Here is a 20,065-nt window from a genome sequence, read left to right on the forward strand (position 1 = left end):
GAGACCTGAAGTGCCCTCTATCCCCCTCTGCACTGGTCTTGACCCATTCCTGTCCTCCCCACACTCTTGTGCTGCTGTGATGCCCTTTTTTCTCCAGGAACAGTACTGAGTGGACAGGTGAATCTGGAGGGGGAGTACTGGGTTCCTTCCCCAGATCAGGAAGCAGTAGAGGGAAAGGAGACCCTGTGGGCTGAGGAATTGTTGGGCAAGACAGAATGTTTGTATGGGGTTGGGGTATACATAGATGGCTCCAGTTCCCTTCCTCTTCAAGTGCATCTGAGAAGAGGAAGGTGTCTAATTCTCCTTGCTTCTGCTTTGTCAGTGATTGAGCTACCTGAGAGCAAATTTCTTTTGAGCAGCTCTGATTTGTTGTTGAGGGATTATAATAAAACTTTTTATGGAAACCCTCTTCAAAACCATAATCATCAAACTGGGCTTTAAAAACACTAGTGCTTGGATGAGCCCTAACACTAGTAAAGATTGTTGAGGGAGGTGGCTGGCCCTGCATGCAGTAGCTGTATGAGAGCACAGCCCTAAGGCTGCTCTAGGGGGTGGGAGGAGACAAGGCCCACCTCTGCGAGTGGGCAGCAGCCCCAGGGGTTCCTGTAGCTGGAGGAGGCTTGTGGAGTTGGTGCCAATCTTCCCTGTGCTGCTGGGAGTGCCCCAGCAAAGGGGGCTCCTAGCTGCTGGGCAGGGCTGGGGCCGGCCAAGACTTGCTCTTACCCCAAAGCAGCCCTGCAGGGAATCTCTCACTGCTGCAGATAGCTCTGCACCCCTTCTCCCCACACTGTAAAGTGCTGAAGGCAGCACAGAAGTGAGGCTGGCAATCCCATGCCCCTACTACAACAAGTTTGCAAACCTCCCTCCCCCGGAAAAATCCCCTTTTGGGTCAGGAACCCCACAGTTACACCACCATGAAATTTCAGATTTAACCATCTGAAAATGTGAAATTTATCAATTTTCAAATCCTATGGCTGTGAAATTGACAATATTGGCCCATGAACTTTGTAGGGCCCTATACGTCAGTTAGCCATTTGACCAAATGACCCAGCACCTTAATCCCATTGTTCAGAAAGAGGTTCGAGTATGAAGCATGATTACATTACCCTAGCTGTTTGTTAGTATTAATTTAATAGGGGGAAGATGACAGACTAAGATCTTTGACAAATTAGAAGTAAATCTAAAGTAAAATTAGAAATTGTGGTTTTAGGGCAAAAGTTGTGAAAGGTCCCTCCTGCCCACTGAAGGCAAAGCAACATCTGCACAACACATTCTCAGAAAACTGCTGTGGCTAGAGCTTGAACTCCGTTCAACAGTTGCAGCATGTCAGCTTGTGCCACCCACTTACTGTGGCAGATTGCCTACAAACTTTCGTTTGCAGCAGACTTACTGCACATGCACATTTCACTCTTTGGTCATCAATTTGTATCAACCCATGGTGTAGGAGCAAATTTTACCCACTAAAAGGGGGCAATGAATTAGCGAAAATAAATCCTGAAAGGATAAGAGCAGTTGGGGGGTTTGATCCCCAATCATCTCAAATGATCCCCCACTCTGGACCATCAACCTTATCCAATACTCAGGCACAATAAATTTCAAGACTATTCCAGTAAGCATGTGGATTGTAGAGCACTTATGTAGTGCTTTAAACAGTAAACACTGCTTAACCTCTAGCAGAGCTGTGCTCTAACATAATAGTAGACCAGAATGGCCAGGCAAGATTTGTAACATTTCAGAAGTGTTAACTATACATCTGCAGCCTCAAGTAATGAATAAAGTACAGTAACTCCTCACTTAACGTCCTCCCACTTAACGTTGTTTCAAAGTTACGTCGCTGCTTAATTAGGGAACATGCTCGTTTAAAGTTGTGCGATGCTCCCTTATAACGTCGTTTGGCTGCCTGCTCTGTCCACTGCTTGTAAGATTCTGTGGAAGAGCAGCGACTTTATAAGGGAGCATTGCACAAGTTCCTCTTCTCCCCCTCCCTCCCAGTGCTTCCCCCACCACAAAACAGCTGTTTGGCAGCACTTAGGACTTGGTGGGGGGAGAGGGAGGGAGGAGCAGGGATGCAGCTGCTCCAGAGAGGAGTGCAGTGGGGGTGGGAAGAGGTGGGCCTAGAGCATCCCCCGGCAAAGTCAGCACCTGTTCTTCTCCAGGGAAGCTGCTGCTGTGAAGGTGCTTCCTAGCCCCCTTGCCTGCAGTGGGCTGTGCCTGTATGGGGTAAGCCAGGGGCACTTCCCAACCACAGCACAGTACTGTACAGTATATAATGCCTTTTGTCTGCCCCCCAAAAATTTCCTTGGAACCTAACCCCTTGCATTTACATTAAATCTTATGGGAAAACTGGATTTGTTTAACATCGTTTCACTTAAAGTTGCATTTTTCAGGAACGTAACTACAACATAAGTGAGGAGTTACTCTAAAGTGAATAGGTTACCAAAAAAAAAATTAAATACGTTGAGACTTCATGGGGCTTTCTTTCTTTCAAGCCAGCACAATTATGGAGCTTTTTAAAAAAGAAATCAAGCTGAGAGAAGCTGAAAGCCGCAACTACACAGAAGATAGTAGTAAGCATACTAACAAAAGACTCATCTTAAGCAAAATCTACAGCCATTTATAATATGTATAACAGAAGAAGACATGAGCTAAGAAAGTTTAGTATGGACTTTTACCATTCCTGTACAGCAAACATCACTAGATTAATATACACAAACTAAGGTACAATATTTAGGTGAAATATTTCTTAGAGGGGGTGAACCATCATGCACCCTATTGTTGGCTTTGTTGCTGTTGCTCCCTCTGTGCCACTTCTTGCTGGCGAATTGTCTCCTGTGCGGCTCGCTGCATTTTCTCTAGCTTTTCTAGGGTAACAGATTTTAAAGGCAACAGTTTTGGCTTACATAACACCATGGTAGCCACATCCTCCACTGACAACTGCCCTGAAGTGTAGAAGGAAAAATAAGAATATGTAAATTTCATATAATTGGCATAATTTTACAACCAAGTATAAATACATCTCAAATAAGAGCACCAAGTGTCACTGGAAAACCTAGTGTGTATATACAAGATAATACTTAATTTTGGACAAGATAGCATTTGTTTTCAGAAAGAATATACTGTTCTTTTGGGGAAAAGGTTTGCAAAAGCATAAGTCATTATCCTCAACTGATAAAGAAACCAGCTTGTTTTTCAGAAGTGGACCTATAGTCTGATTTTGAACCACAGGAAAAAAGATATTTTTTCAGGAACTGGAAAGTCACATGGCTGAGGGTTGGGACTTTTATATATTCAGATCTGTGCAAAAAATACAGACATCTAGACTATCATTGCTCCTTCTATTTATCTCCTAAAAATCAAGTTAATGACTAGGAGTCTCAGCTTTCCAATGGTAGCCAAGCCGATTGCTTATGTAATATAATGCCTTATTTCCTCATGTGACAGCTTTCCTGCCTTTCAGCGCCTACATTTTTACCAGCACAGCTACTAGAATTCAGTGCTTTACTGTCTGAAAGCAGCCCTGCAATCCCAACGTTCAAACTATACTGCTAGAACTAACAATTAGAATGAAGTTGTGAAAACCATTTTATGATTAAGATGGGGGTGGGATATGGGGAAGGTAAGTAAAACGGTAATCATAATGTGAGCTTCCTTTCTACTGTTTTCTGTCAGGGCTTACAATAGTTTGTAAACACGAACATTTGTGCTTTCAAATGCCCTGACCGGTAAGGGGAAGAGTGATCAAAGTAAAAACAGGATTCCTGCTTTAATTGAGAATATGTGTCCACACACTTCATTGGTCTTGTCTAGGGCTGTGGCTTTGAGAGCTCTCCCAGCGCTGCAGGTACTCCACCTCCGCGAGGAGATTAGTTTACAGCGCTAGGACTGTTTACAGTGGCGCTTTACAGCACTGAAACTTGCTGCGCTCAGGGGGGTGTTTTTTCACACCCCTGCGCGAGAAAGTTGCAGTGCTGTAAAGCGCCAGTGTAGCCATACCCTTCACCAGGAAGGTTCGGGAGTAGCTGGCTTTTGGTTTGCTAGAGGTTCTCCTTGCTGTAAGAGGCAGTGGTTCGCAAACTTTTGTAGGGGTGACCCCTTTTACACAAAGCAACAGAGGATCCTGTGGCACCTTTAAGACTAACAGAAGTATTGGGAGCATAAGCTTTCGTGGGTAAGAACCTCACTTCTTCCTCTGAGAGCAACCCCCCCCCTTGTAAATTAAAACCCCTTTTTAAAAAACATTTAACACGATTATAAATGCTGGAGGCAAAGCAGGGGTTTTTTTGGGGGGGGGGGAGGGAGGCTGACAGTTCGCAACCCCCCATATAATAACCATGGATCCCCAGTTTGAGAACCCCTGCTGTGACTACCCACTGATAAATAAATCTCGGTGCATGGTGCTTAAGAGAAAACCAAGGCCAGGTCTCTACTCCTAAGATCTTACCATGGGGGGTGTCCATCCACCCCAGAGAGGAAGCTCTGGCACACCCGTGCTAACGGAATCGAGCTAGCGTGGGCAACACTGGGCGAAGTCCGCCGAGAAGTCGGGGTACGTGCCCCCGACCCCTCGCTGCTGTGGTCAGAGGCAGATCGCCGCCTAGACTGACTCTCGCTGGCCGGCGGTGTGACCCCACCTCCGCGAGGGAGGAGACGAGGCGGTGGGGGGCCGCGGGCCGGGCGGAGGGAGCCCTGCGCGGGGAAGGGGCGCAGACGGCACGGCCGTTACCTTGCTTGGGCAGCACCTCCCGGAAGAGGGACTTGCCCTCGGGCATGGCGGCGTCGAGCGGCCCCCGTTGCTAGGGCCTGGGCAGGCAGCAGGGAACCTTCAACCTGCCCGTATCCGTGCGTCAGCACGGGACGCGTACCGCGTACGCAGCGTCCTGTCGTCACTTCGTAAATCACGGTCCCACCGCCGTCTCCCCACCCCAGCAGCAGCGCGCGCAAGCGCATGCGCGCTGCACATCGCCCCTCCTTTTGCGGGAGGTCTTAACGCATGCGCAGTGGCCCCAAAATAACTAGCTCCCACCATGCACTGCGCTGTCTTGTTCCATGCGGCACTGTCATCGTTGAGAAGCCTGCTCTCTTGTGGGAGGGGGCACTGCATGCTGGGAATTGTAGTCCCACTGCATGCTGGGCATTGTGGCGCGTTGGTGGTTCTACAGCACGAGGGGGGAGCCTGGTGCTGCCCTGGGCCTGTTGTATGCCGGGGGCCCAGTCTGTGGGGTTGCTGGTGGATGTGAGAGGCAAGCCCAGCACGCCACACCTCCATAATTAATGCCGCCTCAGTCTGCCCAGCTTTATTGCAAATGAAGCCTTGCCCCCAGGCTGCTGGCTTGTGGCCCTCCCTTGGGAGTGTTTAGCAGCCTGGTTCGGAGGGAGCACGCCCATAGCTGTGCAATCTGACCTGCGTCGGTTTTCAGTCGCCCTACCTGGCTTCCAGCTACTCCGGACTCTGCAAGGCTTTTTCTCTTTTGAGAACAGAAAAGCCACCCACCCACCTCAGCCCTTGAGGGATCCTACCCAGGAGCCGTCCATCCGCCCCCCATGACCCTCGGGTCTGTTGTAGTTTCGGCAGGCTGAAGGCCCAGCATGTAGAGTGGGACCGGGTATTGGCCCTGCCCCCTGCCATGCGATGCATATGGCAGTTAAAGATTTTGATGCACAGCTGCGTGTGTTTGCTTTTTACAAGGAATGCTGGTCCCAAGTGAAAACCAAACCTAGCATATTAAATCTTTTCATCAGGAACCAACCAGGCACCACAAAATCTGCCCAAACAGGTTAAAAACTGGCCAGATGGCAACCTTTCCTATTTGACATGTTTCTAGAATGTTCTGGAAAAACACTAAGGGGGATAGAAAGCCCTTTGCCTTTAGATCTCTAGTTGAAGCCCAGCCTAGGTTGGAGGCTCTAAGAAGTTATCACTTGGCAGCTTGCTTAATGACATCTACATGAAAGGAGGTGGTGAGCCTCTGCCCAGTTCCTAAGGGACAGGGCTCTGCAGTACAGAAGTTGCCCACCATACTTATCCCGAATTGTCCCCTCGTTGCCAGCCTGAGAAAACTGAATGAGCCAGGGAACTTGAACTTGACAGCCCACAGTTGGTTTCTCCCTGTCAGCACTGATGGTCTTTGGTAGGGCAATGTGGAGAAGTCTATATTACCACTGTCCAATCCTGAGAAGTGCTGAGCTTCTGCAACTCCGACTGACATCAACATGAGGTGAGGGTATTCAGTACCTTGCAAGAGCAGGATTTCCTTCTCCAGGGCCATCAAACTAGCCGCTTTCACTAGGGTGACCAGATAAGAGAAAGAAAATATTGGGACACATGGCACGGGGGTCTCCGGCCGAGAAAAAAAAAAAAAAGCGGAGTGCCACGAAATATCGGGACAAATTGCGTCCTGACCAAACATCGGTCGGGACGCGGGACAAACGCCTAAATATCGGGACAGTCCCGATTTTATCGGGACGTCTGGTCACCCTACCTTTCACTGACATCAAGTTCACTCTACACTTGTTTGAAAATATCAACAAGATATTGCCCATTAGTGTTTTTTCCAGGATTTCAAATTCTGATCAAAGTTTTAATCTGATGTCCTAGAACTTGTAGTATGAGTGGCGCCACTGTTTAATGTAAAATTTAATTTAAAATGTAATCAAAGGCTGGAGTATTTCTAAATGCTAAAAGCACAAATCCAGCAAAACCAGATTTGCCAGCATTCCTCTCATCACTCAGATACATGCAGGGCCTGTCTGTGTTTTGGAGGATTCTTTATCATTTAGTAGCAACTTTCGTTGAAGAGCACTTGGAAGTAAATGTGCTAACACACAAGTCAGTAGATGCAGTTTCAGCTTCCTGGCTCTGCATGTGGATGGTAATCAAGTACTAATTCAATTCCAAGCTGAACTGTATTTTTAGATTTTGCTAATGATATTGTTTATATGGCCTGTACACCCTGCCCTTTACTTCAGTAATTTGTAGAGGGAAAAGCTCACATGTAGGAACAGTTAACATTTGTTAACCTGCAGCTAGTATTAGTGACCCCTATAGATGTAGTAAGAAACAGCAGATTCTGGTAACATTTTTCATAGTGATGTATATTAGCTATGGACAAAGATTTGTGGAAATTATAAACAACGGCACTGTTCAGTGATCAAAAGAGAATGAGGAAAATAATTTTTTCCATAATAAGTTTTCTTTCTGGTTTTGATTTCACTTGGTCATGTTTCCCTCTGCTGACTTGGATGCTGTGCAGTTGGCCCATTGGATGATCCTTCCGCTGCTATTTCTAATGCATTTGTGGGGTTACAGTGAAACCTGTACTAAGAATCCCACTTCCAGTAAGCAACACCATCTCTTCAATAGCTATTTAAAGCACCTGCAAGCATTGATTAAGGACAATTTTCTTTTTCCTTTAAGGCAACCTATACTAGGAATCAGATGGTCCCTCAGGTAGTCAGTTAAGACAGCTTTCACTTTACTTGAAGGTTTTGTCTGTTTGTCACATTTGATGCCAGTATTGCAACTTGCAGAGGGCAAGAACAAGCCTTTTACTTTCTGCTTGTTGTGGAGCTGGCCAAAGGTACTGTAATGCTTTCTGCCTTGTTCCAGGGGAAAGGAAAAGTGGATCCATCTTCTATTGTGATCCACTTCTTCCAATTTCAAAATCCCCAAGGCATAATCTTGATATTGATGAAGCTATAAAATTGTCACATTCACTTCAGGGCCTGCCTCTTCATCCTTTGAAGTCTGTGGGAGTTTTCCCATTGCCTTTAATGGGAAAGGTTTTGTCTGATGCCCTAGAATTGCACCCACTGGAGTTTTCCCATGATTTTGAGGAAAACAGGATTAGGGCCTTATTTACCTTGTTTGGGGACTATTTTAGAAGAGGAAATTTAACATGATTTGTGTAATTTATGAATTTGCAATCTGAAAGTCTAACTGGCACTAATTTTTTAAGTTGGTAAATGGCCCAGTTAGAAATGAACTAGAAAATCTTTATAATCAGATTCTTATACTATGTAAATATTAAATTGTAAAGTACAGCTCAGTTTTTGCAAGATGCCAATTATGAATGAAAATTCTGCAGCACTGGAGCAGTGCATATTCCTGTGCTAGTGAAAAAGAGCTTTAAAGTGACAGGAAGTTTAATTAAATACAAGGCAGCATTAACTTGAATTCCTGGGCTAGGTCTTTCTAGCTGCTTGTTCATCACAGATGGTTGTTTGGAGTCTAGCATTATGTAAGTATTGGCATTTACAGCAACTAAACCTCGTCTCAGTCATGTAGGGAGTTACTTTCCAAAATGTTTTTCTTGTCAGTATTTTTCCTCGATGATATGAAACAATGGTCACCTTGATTTGTTACTTGAGAGTATTTTACTGATTGAGATCTGGGATCTGGCAATGTGCTAAATCCATTTTCTCAGCTAGCCAAATGCCAACTTGGCACTCTTCTGAAAATGCTGAGCCTTCGAGTTGTGGTGGTGTATGGGTGGTTACTGGTGATTGGTTCCAGAAGTTGCCAGTAGAATTAATTTTAAAACACCTTGTGACACTTGGAGGAAGATTATATTAAACCATTAGGAATTGGAAGGCTAGAAAGTGAGCAAGAGGTACAGGTATGAACTAATATATTGCTAGTTTGCACCTTCTGTCTGAAGATTTCAAAGTGCTTAACAAATGTTAGGAGATTTAGTCTTGAGCTCGGCAAGTATTATTTACCACGTTTCAGAGATGAGGAAAATGAGGCTTGGAGGACCTACTCCTGCTCGTTCTGAAAGCAGTGATTAAATGACAGAAGTTGTGACTTGTCAAATTATACGTCAAGGACCTGATTCTTTGGTTCTGCTAAGAAAAAGTGGCTTTATGATCCCTGCTTCTGGGGTTGGCTGAAGTCTGCTCTGACTTATGCTCAGTTGCACAAGTGGCCAATCGAGCTGCCAGAAATAGCCGGAGAGCAGAGATACTTTGCCCATATCTTCTGTTCCCTGCGAATGCCCCTTGTGCTGGGAATAGGATAAGCAGAGCCACTATGCTGTCTCTATTCCACCTTGGGATTACCCTTATGAATGTGTAGTTCCCAGCTGGCTGGTTAAATTGGCACAAAGTACTGTAGCTGGAATGGAGGCCAGGATCTGGCCCCAGGTTTGTGGCAGATGCAGGAAGAGAACTCCAGTATCCTGACACCAAGTCCTGTGCTCTAACCACATGTTTCTCAAAGGACATGAGACAGACCTTAACATAAAACCTAGTATTGTTCCTTAAAGTATCCAAGCATGAGGATAATATATTCTGGATGCCATCCTCAAACTCGTTATGTCACAAATGAATTATTCTTGTACTTCGCAGAAAGCCTCACAACCACAAAACCAGCAACAGCGTTATAAATGATAACCTTGTTTTCCTCTTCTTCCCAGAGATAGTCTCAGAACAGCAGACAGCATATAGACATGCATTGCTGGAATCCAGTGAGTTTCATAACATTGCAGCCATTTGCTGAAAGCCCCACAATACTGCAAATACAAAACGAACGTTTATTTTAAGTCTTGAATGAAAAATATCTACCTTCACCAAGGATAGGTCACATGTCCCATGGGTGAAGGATGGGCTCTGGAGTAGCAATGTTGCCAGTTCAAAAATCACGGGCCAGGCCCCCAAAATCATGTAATAGTTGTTGGGTTCTTTCTATTTCTCTTCTGTTTTCTGCGCCATTAGAGTTCATGCTTTCCAGCTTTTTCCTGCAACCAGAAGGGCTAGAAACTTCACTGTATTTTAAAATGAAAGCTGAGATTCTTGCATGATCACATAACCTGGAGTTTTAAGAAAATTTAAAAACAGCCAATATCACATGTATTGGCAATGCTCCGGGTGACCATCTGTCTTGGGTTTTAAGGGATATCTTTTGCTTGATTGATAGTGTCCATCCCATATTCAGTAAGGAGCTATTAATACAATCTGGTCAGATTAAAATATGTCTGTTTCCCAACTCTCTATCTTTGTTTTTTATATAACTCTTACCTCTGTAAGCACTGATGATAACCATGTGAAGATGCATGACTCTGTGCCATTTATAAAACATTGTGTGTGTCATCCCTTACACGTAAGCTTTGGGCCTGTGTTTTTCATACATTTATTTGTCCTTTATTTCCTTGAAACTTGCACAGGCACTCTAGGGTACAGACCATCCTCACCCAGGAACAAAGCAAGAGATTTACTCATACAGGTATACGGGGTAAGACCACAAGGTAACTTTGGGGGCAGAAAGTCCAGTTTGGCTCTCAGAAAGAATACAAGGTGCTATAAAAACTGGAAGGTGGTCAGACACGGAGTGCGGCGGCTGCCTCTGTGAATGAGGTGGTAGGGGCTGGGTTTATTTCTGATTGATTTGATCATTATATTTGAGATTTTTTTGATGGTTGCAACCTGTGCACATTGAGGCCAGAATAAAAGCCTGGAGGAAAACCCCGTGCTTGATAGAAGGGCTTGTCTTTTGTTGCTGAATGAGCTGATCCGTGCCACAGCGAGAGAAACTCTTCCTTCCAGCTTCGGTCAGTGTGAATGTCTGAAAACATATGGCACAGGGGACACAGAAGTAGCTTTCTGACTGGCTGCACTTTCTATTCCATCTCAGTCACTATTGTCCAGCAAATGCTGAGATCTCACTGCCTGCCTTATTGTTATATATAAATTCCATTCTGTGTTGTCACACCAGATGCTCCAGAAAGGAGTTTCTATGAGATTAGTGCATCACTTGTGTGGTTAAAATCACTTAAGCTTTGGCCTGGGGCCTTACAGAGCTAGAAAAGGGTGCTAGAATTGCCCATAAATGCACCGTCACTTTATTGTTTATTATTCCACCTCTCCCCCAGCTGCTTAGAGTGTCTCTTGGAATATTTCTTTAATTGGTTGGGAAAAGTCTGAGACTCATCCTTTACTTACTGGGTAAAAATTAAGTGATGAGTCAATGGACCCTATACAGAAGTACAACTTTCATACACATAAGTCAATCATTGACATAACAGAGTAATGTCAATACCTAAAAATGTACTAGAAATTAAATTAACAGTTTAACATACAGACCATAAAACTCCCAATGCAGTCAAACAAGAAAGTTGTATTATCCTTTGAAATATACCTCCAGAGAAGCTGGAGAGGTGGAAGAGACCTATCAAATTATCCGGTCCATCTTCCTGATGGTGCAGGATCATTCCTATGGGATATTGCCTAGTGCTCAGTCTAGTCTGGTTTTAACATTTCCTGGCAATGGGAGTTTGAACACGTCCCTTTGGGAGACTATTGCACAGCTCGATAGATCTCACTTTTCAGGCCATTTTCCCAGATATTCAGCCTAAACATCCCTTTTTTATTATTCCCCTCCCAAGTACCTCTGCCCCCCAAAGTCTATTTTGAGGGTAAATTACTATTGTTATGTTCTCTCTGAAAAGAAACTTAAATGAGGTCTGTTTGGGGGTTATACGTGCAAGTGTTTTTCCCGTTAGATTCTCCCATGCTTCCTGTGACAGATATAGCAACCTCATGTAATATCTCTGGGGACCATATTGTGTTAAGTGTATGAGTGGTCTGTGTATCACTGTGGGCCTGAGATTGTATGCAACTCCCACGGGGGGAGGGTTGCCACACTTCCCCCAGGAACTAAGAACAGTAGGGGGTGATTAAGGTGATTCACTCAGTTTGTAAACACCTCCAGAGAAATTCCACCTCTTGGGAGGCTTGCATATACTGGTTCAAACTGGGTTTTCCAGAGACCAAAAGCATAAAAAGCTGTATTTAAACTGACTCAGGGTTGTTAGAAGGCTTTCCCTTCACCCTCTCCCCTGGTTCTTGTCATGTAGACAGAAAGCAGAAGACTCAGAAGTCTGAAGTGCAAACAACGCAATGTTTATTGGGATTAGTTTCTAAGCAAGCATATTCAAAGCCCTTCACACCAGTCGGGCTTATCTCTATATGCCAATAGAGTCTGTTTCCCAGTGTTCCGTTCCCAGCTCTGACACCGCAGAGCATTTACCCCGTGTCCCACTTCCCAGCTCTGACGCCGCAGAGCCTTGCCTGTGTCCCTGTTCCCATTCCCCCTTAGCAAAAATGATTCCAATTTCCCCCCTACTTCTTGCTTGACTCCAGTTTATATAGTAAAATTCTCAGCTATACCTTAACCAATCATTTTACTGAAATTTAGCTAACCAATCTTAACATATTGTAACATAATTCTCTAACCAATTATGTCCCACTCCCCTAATTCATTTACATCTAGCAAAATTAATTATACAGCAGACAGAAACAATTAGCGAACCTGACAGATTAACAATAGAAAAGTGGGGGGGGGGCATACAGATAAAACAATACAGAAATGAGGGTTTCACAACCACAACCATTGATAAGTGATTTCTTGCCAGACAGGATGCTATCAAACTAAGGTTTTTTTTAAACCATTTTAAGATCTGTTTCTTTATCTGGTGGTGATGGGCACTATCAGGATAGGATCATCTTCCTAACAGCCTAATACCACCATATTTCAATGTGACTGGTTTGGAATGTGAGGATGTGACCGTACGCTTCCCAGTTTATGGCTGCCCCTGCTGCTTAGCCAAAGGCCTTAGCCTAAGAACAAGGCCTCAGACTATCCTAGGGAGAGAAGGCCCATACACAGGCGGACTGTGATTTTGATTCTTGGTTTTATAACTCTATAACTAGCTAAGTGATAAAAATACACCTAAGTTCTTAAAGTATAGGCCTTGACAGGCAGGCCTGAATAGCTATACTCTAACAGAGGTCTTCTTTCTGCTTCAGCAAATGGACAGGATGTTCTGTCCAAGACGGTCCACTCCCAATCCTTGCAGAAGGGGTAGAAAGACTTTAGCCTGCTAGGGCCCTATAAGGCCGATGGGTGAGTCCTGGTATATTTAGTGTCGGTGTAAATCTGTTTAGTGTTTTATATATTTTCTCTCGAATGCTTTTACCTGAAGAATAAGTGTGCTTGCTTAGAGAGCGCTGCATGGTAACTTGTAACTGCTGGCGCTACACTGTTCATAGTCCTTGGAGAGAAGGCAAAGTACTGGCACTGGCTTTAGGCAGACTGGCTTCAGGGAGAGTGTCATGATACTGCTCTACCCACCACTGAGTGGTGCCTCCTTCTGGTGATTAGCTCTGCCCAGTTCAGTGCCTCCTTTCTGGTCTTCTGACGTGCAGTTCTTCTCCTGCTCATGGAGTTACAATATGACTGCTTTGTGACTAAACCTTCCATCCAGCTCACACTGTAATTTCCCCTTCCGGGGAAGTCTTTCAAAGTCCTACTGCAGGCAGTCCTCATGCCCGCTGCCCTGACTATGTTACTCCAGCAGGTTCCCTATTCACTGCCCCTAGCAATACCACTCTGAAGTGGATGGTAGAGGTACCCAGGCCCACCCTCTACTTTTGGTTTTAATCCAGAGCCCTACAGCGAGCAGTTAAGGTATGTGGCTACATGTACCTTACTGCTCTCTTCCCTGGACTACTTCCTACCATGCTTCCCCAAGCTTTTCATTCTGTAGTCCAGGGGTCGGCAACCTTTGAGAAGTGGCGTGCCAAGTCTTCAGTAATTTAAGGTTTCGCGTGCCAGTAATAAATTTTACATTTACAGGGGCCCCCGACAGAACCCCAGGCTGGCAGCAGGCTGAGTGGGGTTGGCGGCAGGGACCCCGGCTGGCAGCGGCCGGCGGACAGAACCCCAGACCGACAGCGGGCTGGGCGGCTCAGCGCATTGCCAGTCTGGGGTTCCGTCTGCCACCCGCGCTGCCGGTCTGAGGTTCCGTCCGCCGGCCCCTGCCAGCCGGGGTCCCATCTGCTGGCCCCGTTCAGCCTGCTGCCGGCCGGGGGTTCCGTCCATTCAGGCCGGCAGCGGGCTGAGCGGGGCCGGGACCCCGGCTGGCAAGGGGCTGGCGGCTAGAAACCTACACCGGCAGCTGGCTGAGCGGGGCCGGCGGACGGAACCTCTGACCGGCTGCGGGCTGAGCGGCTCAGCCAGCTGACAGTCTGGAGTTCCGGCCGCCGGCTCCTGCCAGCCTGGGTCCTGGCCGTCAGCCCCGCTCAGCCCGCTGCTGGCCTAGGATTCTGTTCACTCAGGCAGGCAGCGGGCTGAGTGGGGCCGGTGGTCGGGACCCCGGCTGGCAGCAGCGTGCCAGTAAAAATCAGTTCATGTGCCGCCTTTGGCATGCGTGCCGTAGGTTGCCGAGCCCTGCTCTAGTCTTCATAATCAGACCCCTCTCTCTTAGGCCTGCTTGGTAAACTCTTTCTCAGGGGGTAATTTCCCCCACTTCCTTACTTTTTCCTTACCTCAGGGAGCCAGACTGGTAGCTTCCTCCCTGTAGCCTCCCCTTTACTGTTGCCAACCTCCAGACTTTATGTTCTCTCACAAGTGAACTTCCTTCTTATTAGTGCCCTCCACACATCCTAAGTCTCCCCTGCCTACAGCTTAATTGGCTGATTGGGCTCACCTGGCCTAATTCAATTCTCTCAGGACTGGTTGGGAGCACACCCTATCACAGGGGGATATCACAGTGTAAGGCTGAGAGCTGTGAAGACTTAAAACCCTCAGTCAGAAAGGAGTGGAAGAATGGTCCCTGCTGAGACAGGTGATGGCTAAAGACCTGAGTCCTGACTGGGCATTCCTGGAGTGGACCATGGAGGTGCAGCTACCCTGAAATGTTGACACTGCCAAACACGCTTTGTTCCTGATCCGTACGTATACCACAGTTCGAATGGTGGAGCTTCCAAAAGTGATGATTTCTAGTCCTGGCACTGACACTATTTCCATCTGTGGCCTTGAGTAAGTAATTTAACCCGCTCCATTCTGACTGCAGAGAAGTTGCTCTGAACCCCTCCTGTGTCTGCTTGAAGATTGGAGGATCAGTAAGGTCAGTACGATGTCCTGCTTTGTGAGAGTATGGGGCCACCCCCACTTACTCCTGTAAATGGCAGGGGGCAGAATTTAGTCCTTTATTAACCTGGTGTCTGAAGAGAAACATATGCTACTTTTATACCAGCACTGCCATGTGTCATGCTATACCAGCATGCGTGGGGCTAATAAATCTTCAAAGACAAAAAACACCACCTAGCAGAAGCAAATCTGAGCCACATCAGAAGAATTCAGTAATGAGTCCTTAGTTTTAGCCCTGTCAGACATTAGGGATGAGCAAAATGGGCACCGTAGTAACAGTTGACGAATACTCCTTGTGCATGAAAAAAGCAAAATAGAAAATGCACACGCAATGTTGGAGAGGGTGGCAGTAATGTGTGAAATGTAATAAGCACGTGGTTTGAAACATAGTTGACCTGTTGTTTGGTTGTGGCACATTGCATTGTAGTGTAGAAATGAAAGAGCTTGATTACTGTAAAGCAAGAGTGTTGACATAATGCAACTTGGCACATGCCAGTAATGCAGTCCAGTCCACTTCCTTTGGGAACCCAACCATCATTAAGCATGACTTGCCGTAGAATTTAGCAGAGGAGTTACATAATCTTTGACATATGTGCGATACTGTGTTTTGCATCTGAGAGAGACGGAGGCACACTGAACAAACAAGATGCTCTTAAGACAATAGAAATGGACATCAATACCTAATTTGTATAGTGAAAGTGGACTGATGCCAGCAGTTGCACAGGACAGAAGCAGCTGCAGCATTCCTTTCACACCCACCCCAGCACATACATCACACATTCTGGCTCCCACAACTTCTGATTTTCAACACTTTTGCTCCTACACTTTTTCTTCTGACAGGTGATAGCCCTTCTCTGTGTCCCTGCATTCCTTGCCTTCGCTGCACCTTGCGGGCACGTACAGTCTGGCACTTGGGAACACTTAGCCCAGCAATTTGCCTGTTTCTCTCCCGTGCATTCAGATGGTGAGCAGAATTTCCTGTGTCTCACGCATCATTTTCCAGTGTCATCCAGATTCAAGATGGCAGCTTGTTCTTTTAATTAATTATTTTCTATATGTTATAATAGATATGTCTAAAATATAAAGGTGTTTTTAGAGTGATTTACTCTTCTTTGAAACAAGAGTAGTGATTAGATTATATCTTATGTTGGGCCTGGTCCACACTACCCCCCCACTTCGGACTAAGGTACGCAAATTCAGCTACGTTAATAACGTAGCTGAATTCGAAGTACCTTAGTCCGAACTTACCGCGGGTCCAGACGCGGCAGGAAGGCTCCCCCGTCGATGCCGCGTACTCCGCTCGCCGAGCTGGAGTACCGGCGTCGACGGCGAGCACTTCCGGGATCGATCCGGGGCACTTCCGGGATCGATCCGGGATCGATTTATCGCGTCTTAACCAGACGTGATAAATCGATCCCAGAACATCGATTGCCTGCCTCCGGACTCTACGGTAAGTGTAGACGTACCCTTGCAGTCTCCCTTTCAGGGAATAACATCTTTCTTTTGTAAATAATGCACTAACTGTACTGAGCATTTCATGCATTGGTCTAAACAAATTAGATGTATAGGGCAATAATATGTACAGTAATTGGCACTCCTATTCATACAATTAATCTGGTTTCAAGATGCAACTAAACTGAAAGATCGGGTCTAGCTTTGAACAGCTTGAAGCAAATTCTCCGTTTCTAATCCTACATCAAGCATAATTATCTAGACTTGTTTCAGGCACCCAGAACTCTAAAGTCTTGAAAAAGATCAAATCAGCATCTGTGTCCTCCTAAGTTTTTGTGGCTCCATAATACACTCTCAGTCCACTTTTGATTTAGAGGAAAGGAAAATTGCAAATCCAATAGGCTATCAGGCAAGTTAAACTTCTATCATGCAAATTGAGAGTCAGCCAGTTCAAACAGTTTAGATTTCCAAGTCAACCTTACAAACAATGTAAATGAGAAAGCGATTACTTCACCTCACTGACAATACATCTTTTGCTGAACATACTTTAGACAGGTTTATATGTCATTGAGGAAAATAGACTCATAAAGGAATATAAACTCTGGTAAGTCAAGTGTAAAAGTATAATTAGACAGGCCAAAACAGAATTCGAAGAGCAGCTAGCAAAAGACACAAAAAGTAACAGCATTTTTTTAAGGACATCAGAAGCAGGAAGACTGCCAAAGAATCAGTGGGACCACTGGACAATCAACGTGCTAAAAGAGCACTCAAGGAAGACAAGGCCATTGCGGAGAAGCTAAATGAATTATTTGCATCAGTCTTCACTGCAGAGAATGTGAGGGAGATTCACATACTTGAACCTTTCATTTTAGGTGACAAATCTGAGGAACTGTCCCAGATTGAGGTGTCAGTAGAGGAGGTTTTGGAACAAATCACTAAATTAAAGAGTAATATGTTACCAGGACCAGATAGTATTCAACCAAGAGTTCTGAAGGAACTCAAATATGAAATTACAGATCATACATATCCTCTGGTATGTAACCTATTGCTAAATCAACCTCTGTATTGAGGACTGGAGGATAGCTAATGTAATGCCGATTTTTTTTTAAGAGTCCCGAGGTGATCCTGGCAATTACAGTAAGCCTAATTTCAGTACTAGCAAATTGGTTGAAACTATAGTAAAGAACAGAATTATCAGACATGAAGATGAACATGATTTGTTGGGGAAAAGTCAACAGGGCTTGTGTAGGGAAATCGTGCATCACCAATCTATTAGAATACTTTGAAGATGTCAACAAACATGTGGACAAGGGTGATCCAGTGGATATAGTGTATTTGGACTTTCTGAAAGCCTTTGACTTGCTCCTTCACCAAAAAAAAGGTAAGTACATGCATACCAGGTCCATGGTTTACACCATTTCTTTGACCCCCATTCTGTGCTTTTTAACAACAGTTTTACATAACATGTTTATAGGTTAAAATGACATTCTGGGATCTTTCCCCACTTTGGACAATTTAAGAGCCAGCACAGAGTACAGTTTAACATAGCAGTTGGTCTAGAAGTAAAGAATTCAGTTGAACTTGAAGGGGGAATCTAGTTGTAACTGCCCAAGTTATAATGTGGCTGTCAGTGGCACTGTCGTTCTTTACAGAGCATGGTGTATCCGCCGATGAGTTCTTTGATGGCTGCTGAGCCCGATGTGCAAGCGACAGTCCCATCAAAAAGGTAGGGCACACCCATGCACTAGCGGTGCTCTGAATCTGAGCAGCAGATTCTTTCCTCCTCTGACTCCAATCATCACAAAGCTTGATCCAGTCTGCCTGGCAATGCCTCACTCCATCTACAGACTGATTCTGTCAACCAGGATGGCATTCTGCACTTTCCCAATCATCCACAGAATTCAAAAGGATACTAAATCATCTTCACAAACATCCTGAAATCTGTGCAGCGGTATGCCTCTCTTTCTGAGCTTCAGAGTACAGCACACTCTTGGAGATCCTGCAAGCCAATGATACGAAAACTGTTTAGTCGTTTGGTATGTTTGGTGTAAGTCGTCATCCATGTTTCTCAGCCATTTAGAAGAGTGGATAAAGCACATCTCATAAATATGGATTTTCACTTTAGTTGAGAATTTGTTATTGTTCCCGGCTCTGTCTTGCAAAAGACCATAGTTCCTGGCTGCTTTGCTACTAGTAAGCTCAGCCTCAAGATCTACATTGCTGGTAACAGTAGAGCCAACATAACAAAATTGGTCAACAACATCTAGATGAATACCATCTAAGGCAGTCGTGGGCAACCCGTGGCCCGTCAGGTCAAGCCACTGGTGGGCCGCCAGACCATTTGTTTACATGTGAACGGCCACCCGCAGCTCCCAGTGGCCGCGGTTCGCCGTTCTCGGCCAATGGGAGCTGCGGGAAGTGGCCGTGGAAATGTCAACAAATGATCTGGTGGCCCACCAGCAGCTTGTCCTGACGGGCCACAGATTGCTCACCACTGATCTATGGTGATATGTGGAACTGGTTCTGAAGAGCTTTGGTGCATGATAAGTCTTCTTCAAGTTTATTTCTAGCCCAAAGATTTTGTGTGAATCAGAAAATTTGGTAATAAGATGTTGTAGGGCATCAACACTATGAGCCGCAAAGGCTGCATACAATAGCTCCTTTATGATGATCTCAATCACCTTCATCTTAGCTCTGAACCTTGTAATGTTAAACAAACCTCCATCATGTCTAGTGCTAAGATAGACATCCTCTCGAACATCATGGAACGCATGTTGAAGCAGTAATGAGAAGTAAATATTTTAAAATGTAGAAGCCAGTACGGAACCCTAATTCACTTCATTGTTGATATTAAATGAGTCAGACTCTCAGTTTTCATACATTACAATTGCCTTCATGCCATTATATAAGGGTTTCACAAGGTTTAGCAATATAGGTGGACAACCAAGCTTCTTCAGAACAATATAAAGCCCTGACTGACTAGGCCTGTCAAAGGCTTTTGTTAAATCTATAAAAGCCAGGTGCAATGGAATACATGTATCTCTGCACATTTCCTGCAGTTGTCTTACAGAGAAGACCATGTCTATGGTGGACCTTCCCGAGCGGAAGCCACACTGGCTCTCAGGATTGATTCTCTCAGCTAAAGTTTGAAGTCTAGGTAAAAGAATACAGCTTAAGATTTTCCCCACGATGTTAAGAAGAGATATACCTCTGTATTTATTAAAAACACTTTTGTCTCCTTGGTTTTTATAGAGTTGGATGAAAGGAGCATCCGTAAAATCTTGCAGAACAGTTTCTTCCTTCCAACAGAGTAGCAATACCTCGTGCAATCTTTGCAGCAAGTCTTTGCACATTTGTAGCTTTCAGCAGGTAGATAGCCAGAGCCTGAAGCTTTGTTGTTGTCCTGAAGAATCTTTTTGATGCTTTGTTCAGGTTCCTCTAGTGTAGGTTTGGCATCCAGCAAAGTATAACTTCAAACCCAGGCAATTCATCTAACACACGCTGGTCTACTACAGACTCCCTTGAGTATATCATTCCATAGTGCTCAATCCACCTCTCCATTTGCTTCCCTTTACAAGTTATAAAATTGCCATCCACATCTTTCAGTGGAGATGTCTTGTTCTTTATTGGCCCAATGGCCTTTCTAATGACAGTAGACGGTTGTATGAGGGCACCTGCATCAGGCGC

At 45.1% G+C, this 20,065-nt stretch overlaps 1 protein-coding gene across 1 annotated transcript; it reads right to left on the reverse strand.

The window, feature by feature from the left end:
- Positions 1-2,593: 2,593 nt before the first annotated feature.
- BBIP1 (BBSome interacting protein 1) lies at positions 2,594-4,866 on the reverse strand. Its single transcript, XM_024204649.3, has 2 exons — positions 4,724-4,866; positions 2,594-2,939 (listed from the first exon to the last, which is right to left on the reverse strand). Exons 1-2 carry the CDS (start codon positions 4,767-4,769, stop codon positions 2,770-2,772), a joined length of 216 nt encoding a protein of 71 aa, XP_024060417.1. The 5' UTR covers positions 4,770-4,866; the 3' UTR covers positions 2,594-2,769.
- Between the last annotated feature and the right edge of the window lie 15,199 nt (positions 4,867-20,065).

This window comes from Terrapene carolina, unplaced genomic scaffold (assembly GCF_002925995.2).
Source record: "Terrapene carolina triunguis isolate 2854851 unplaced genomic scaffold, T_m_triunguis-2.0 Scaffold95, whole genome shotgun sequence".
NCBI classification, from domain to species: domain Eukaryota; kingdom Metazoa; phylum Chordata; order Testudines; family Emydidae; genus Terrapene; species Terrapene triunguis.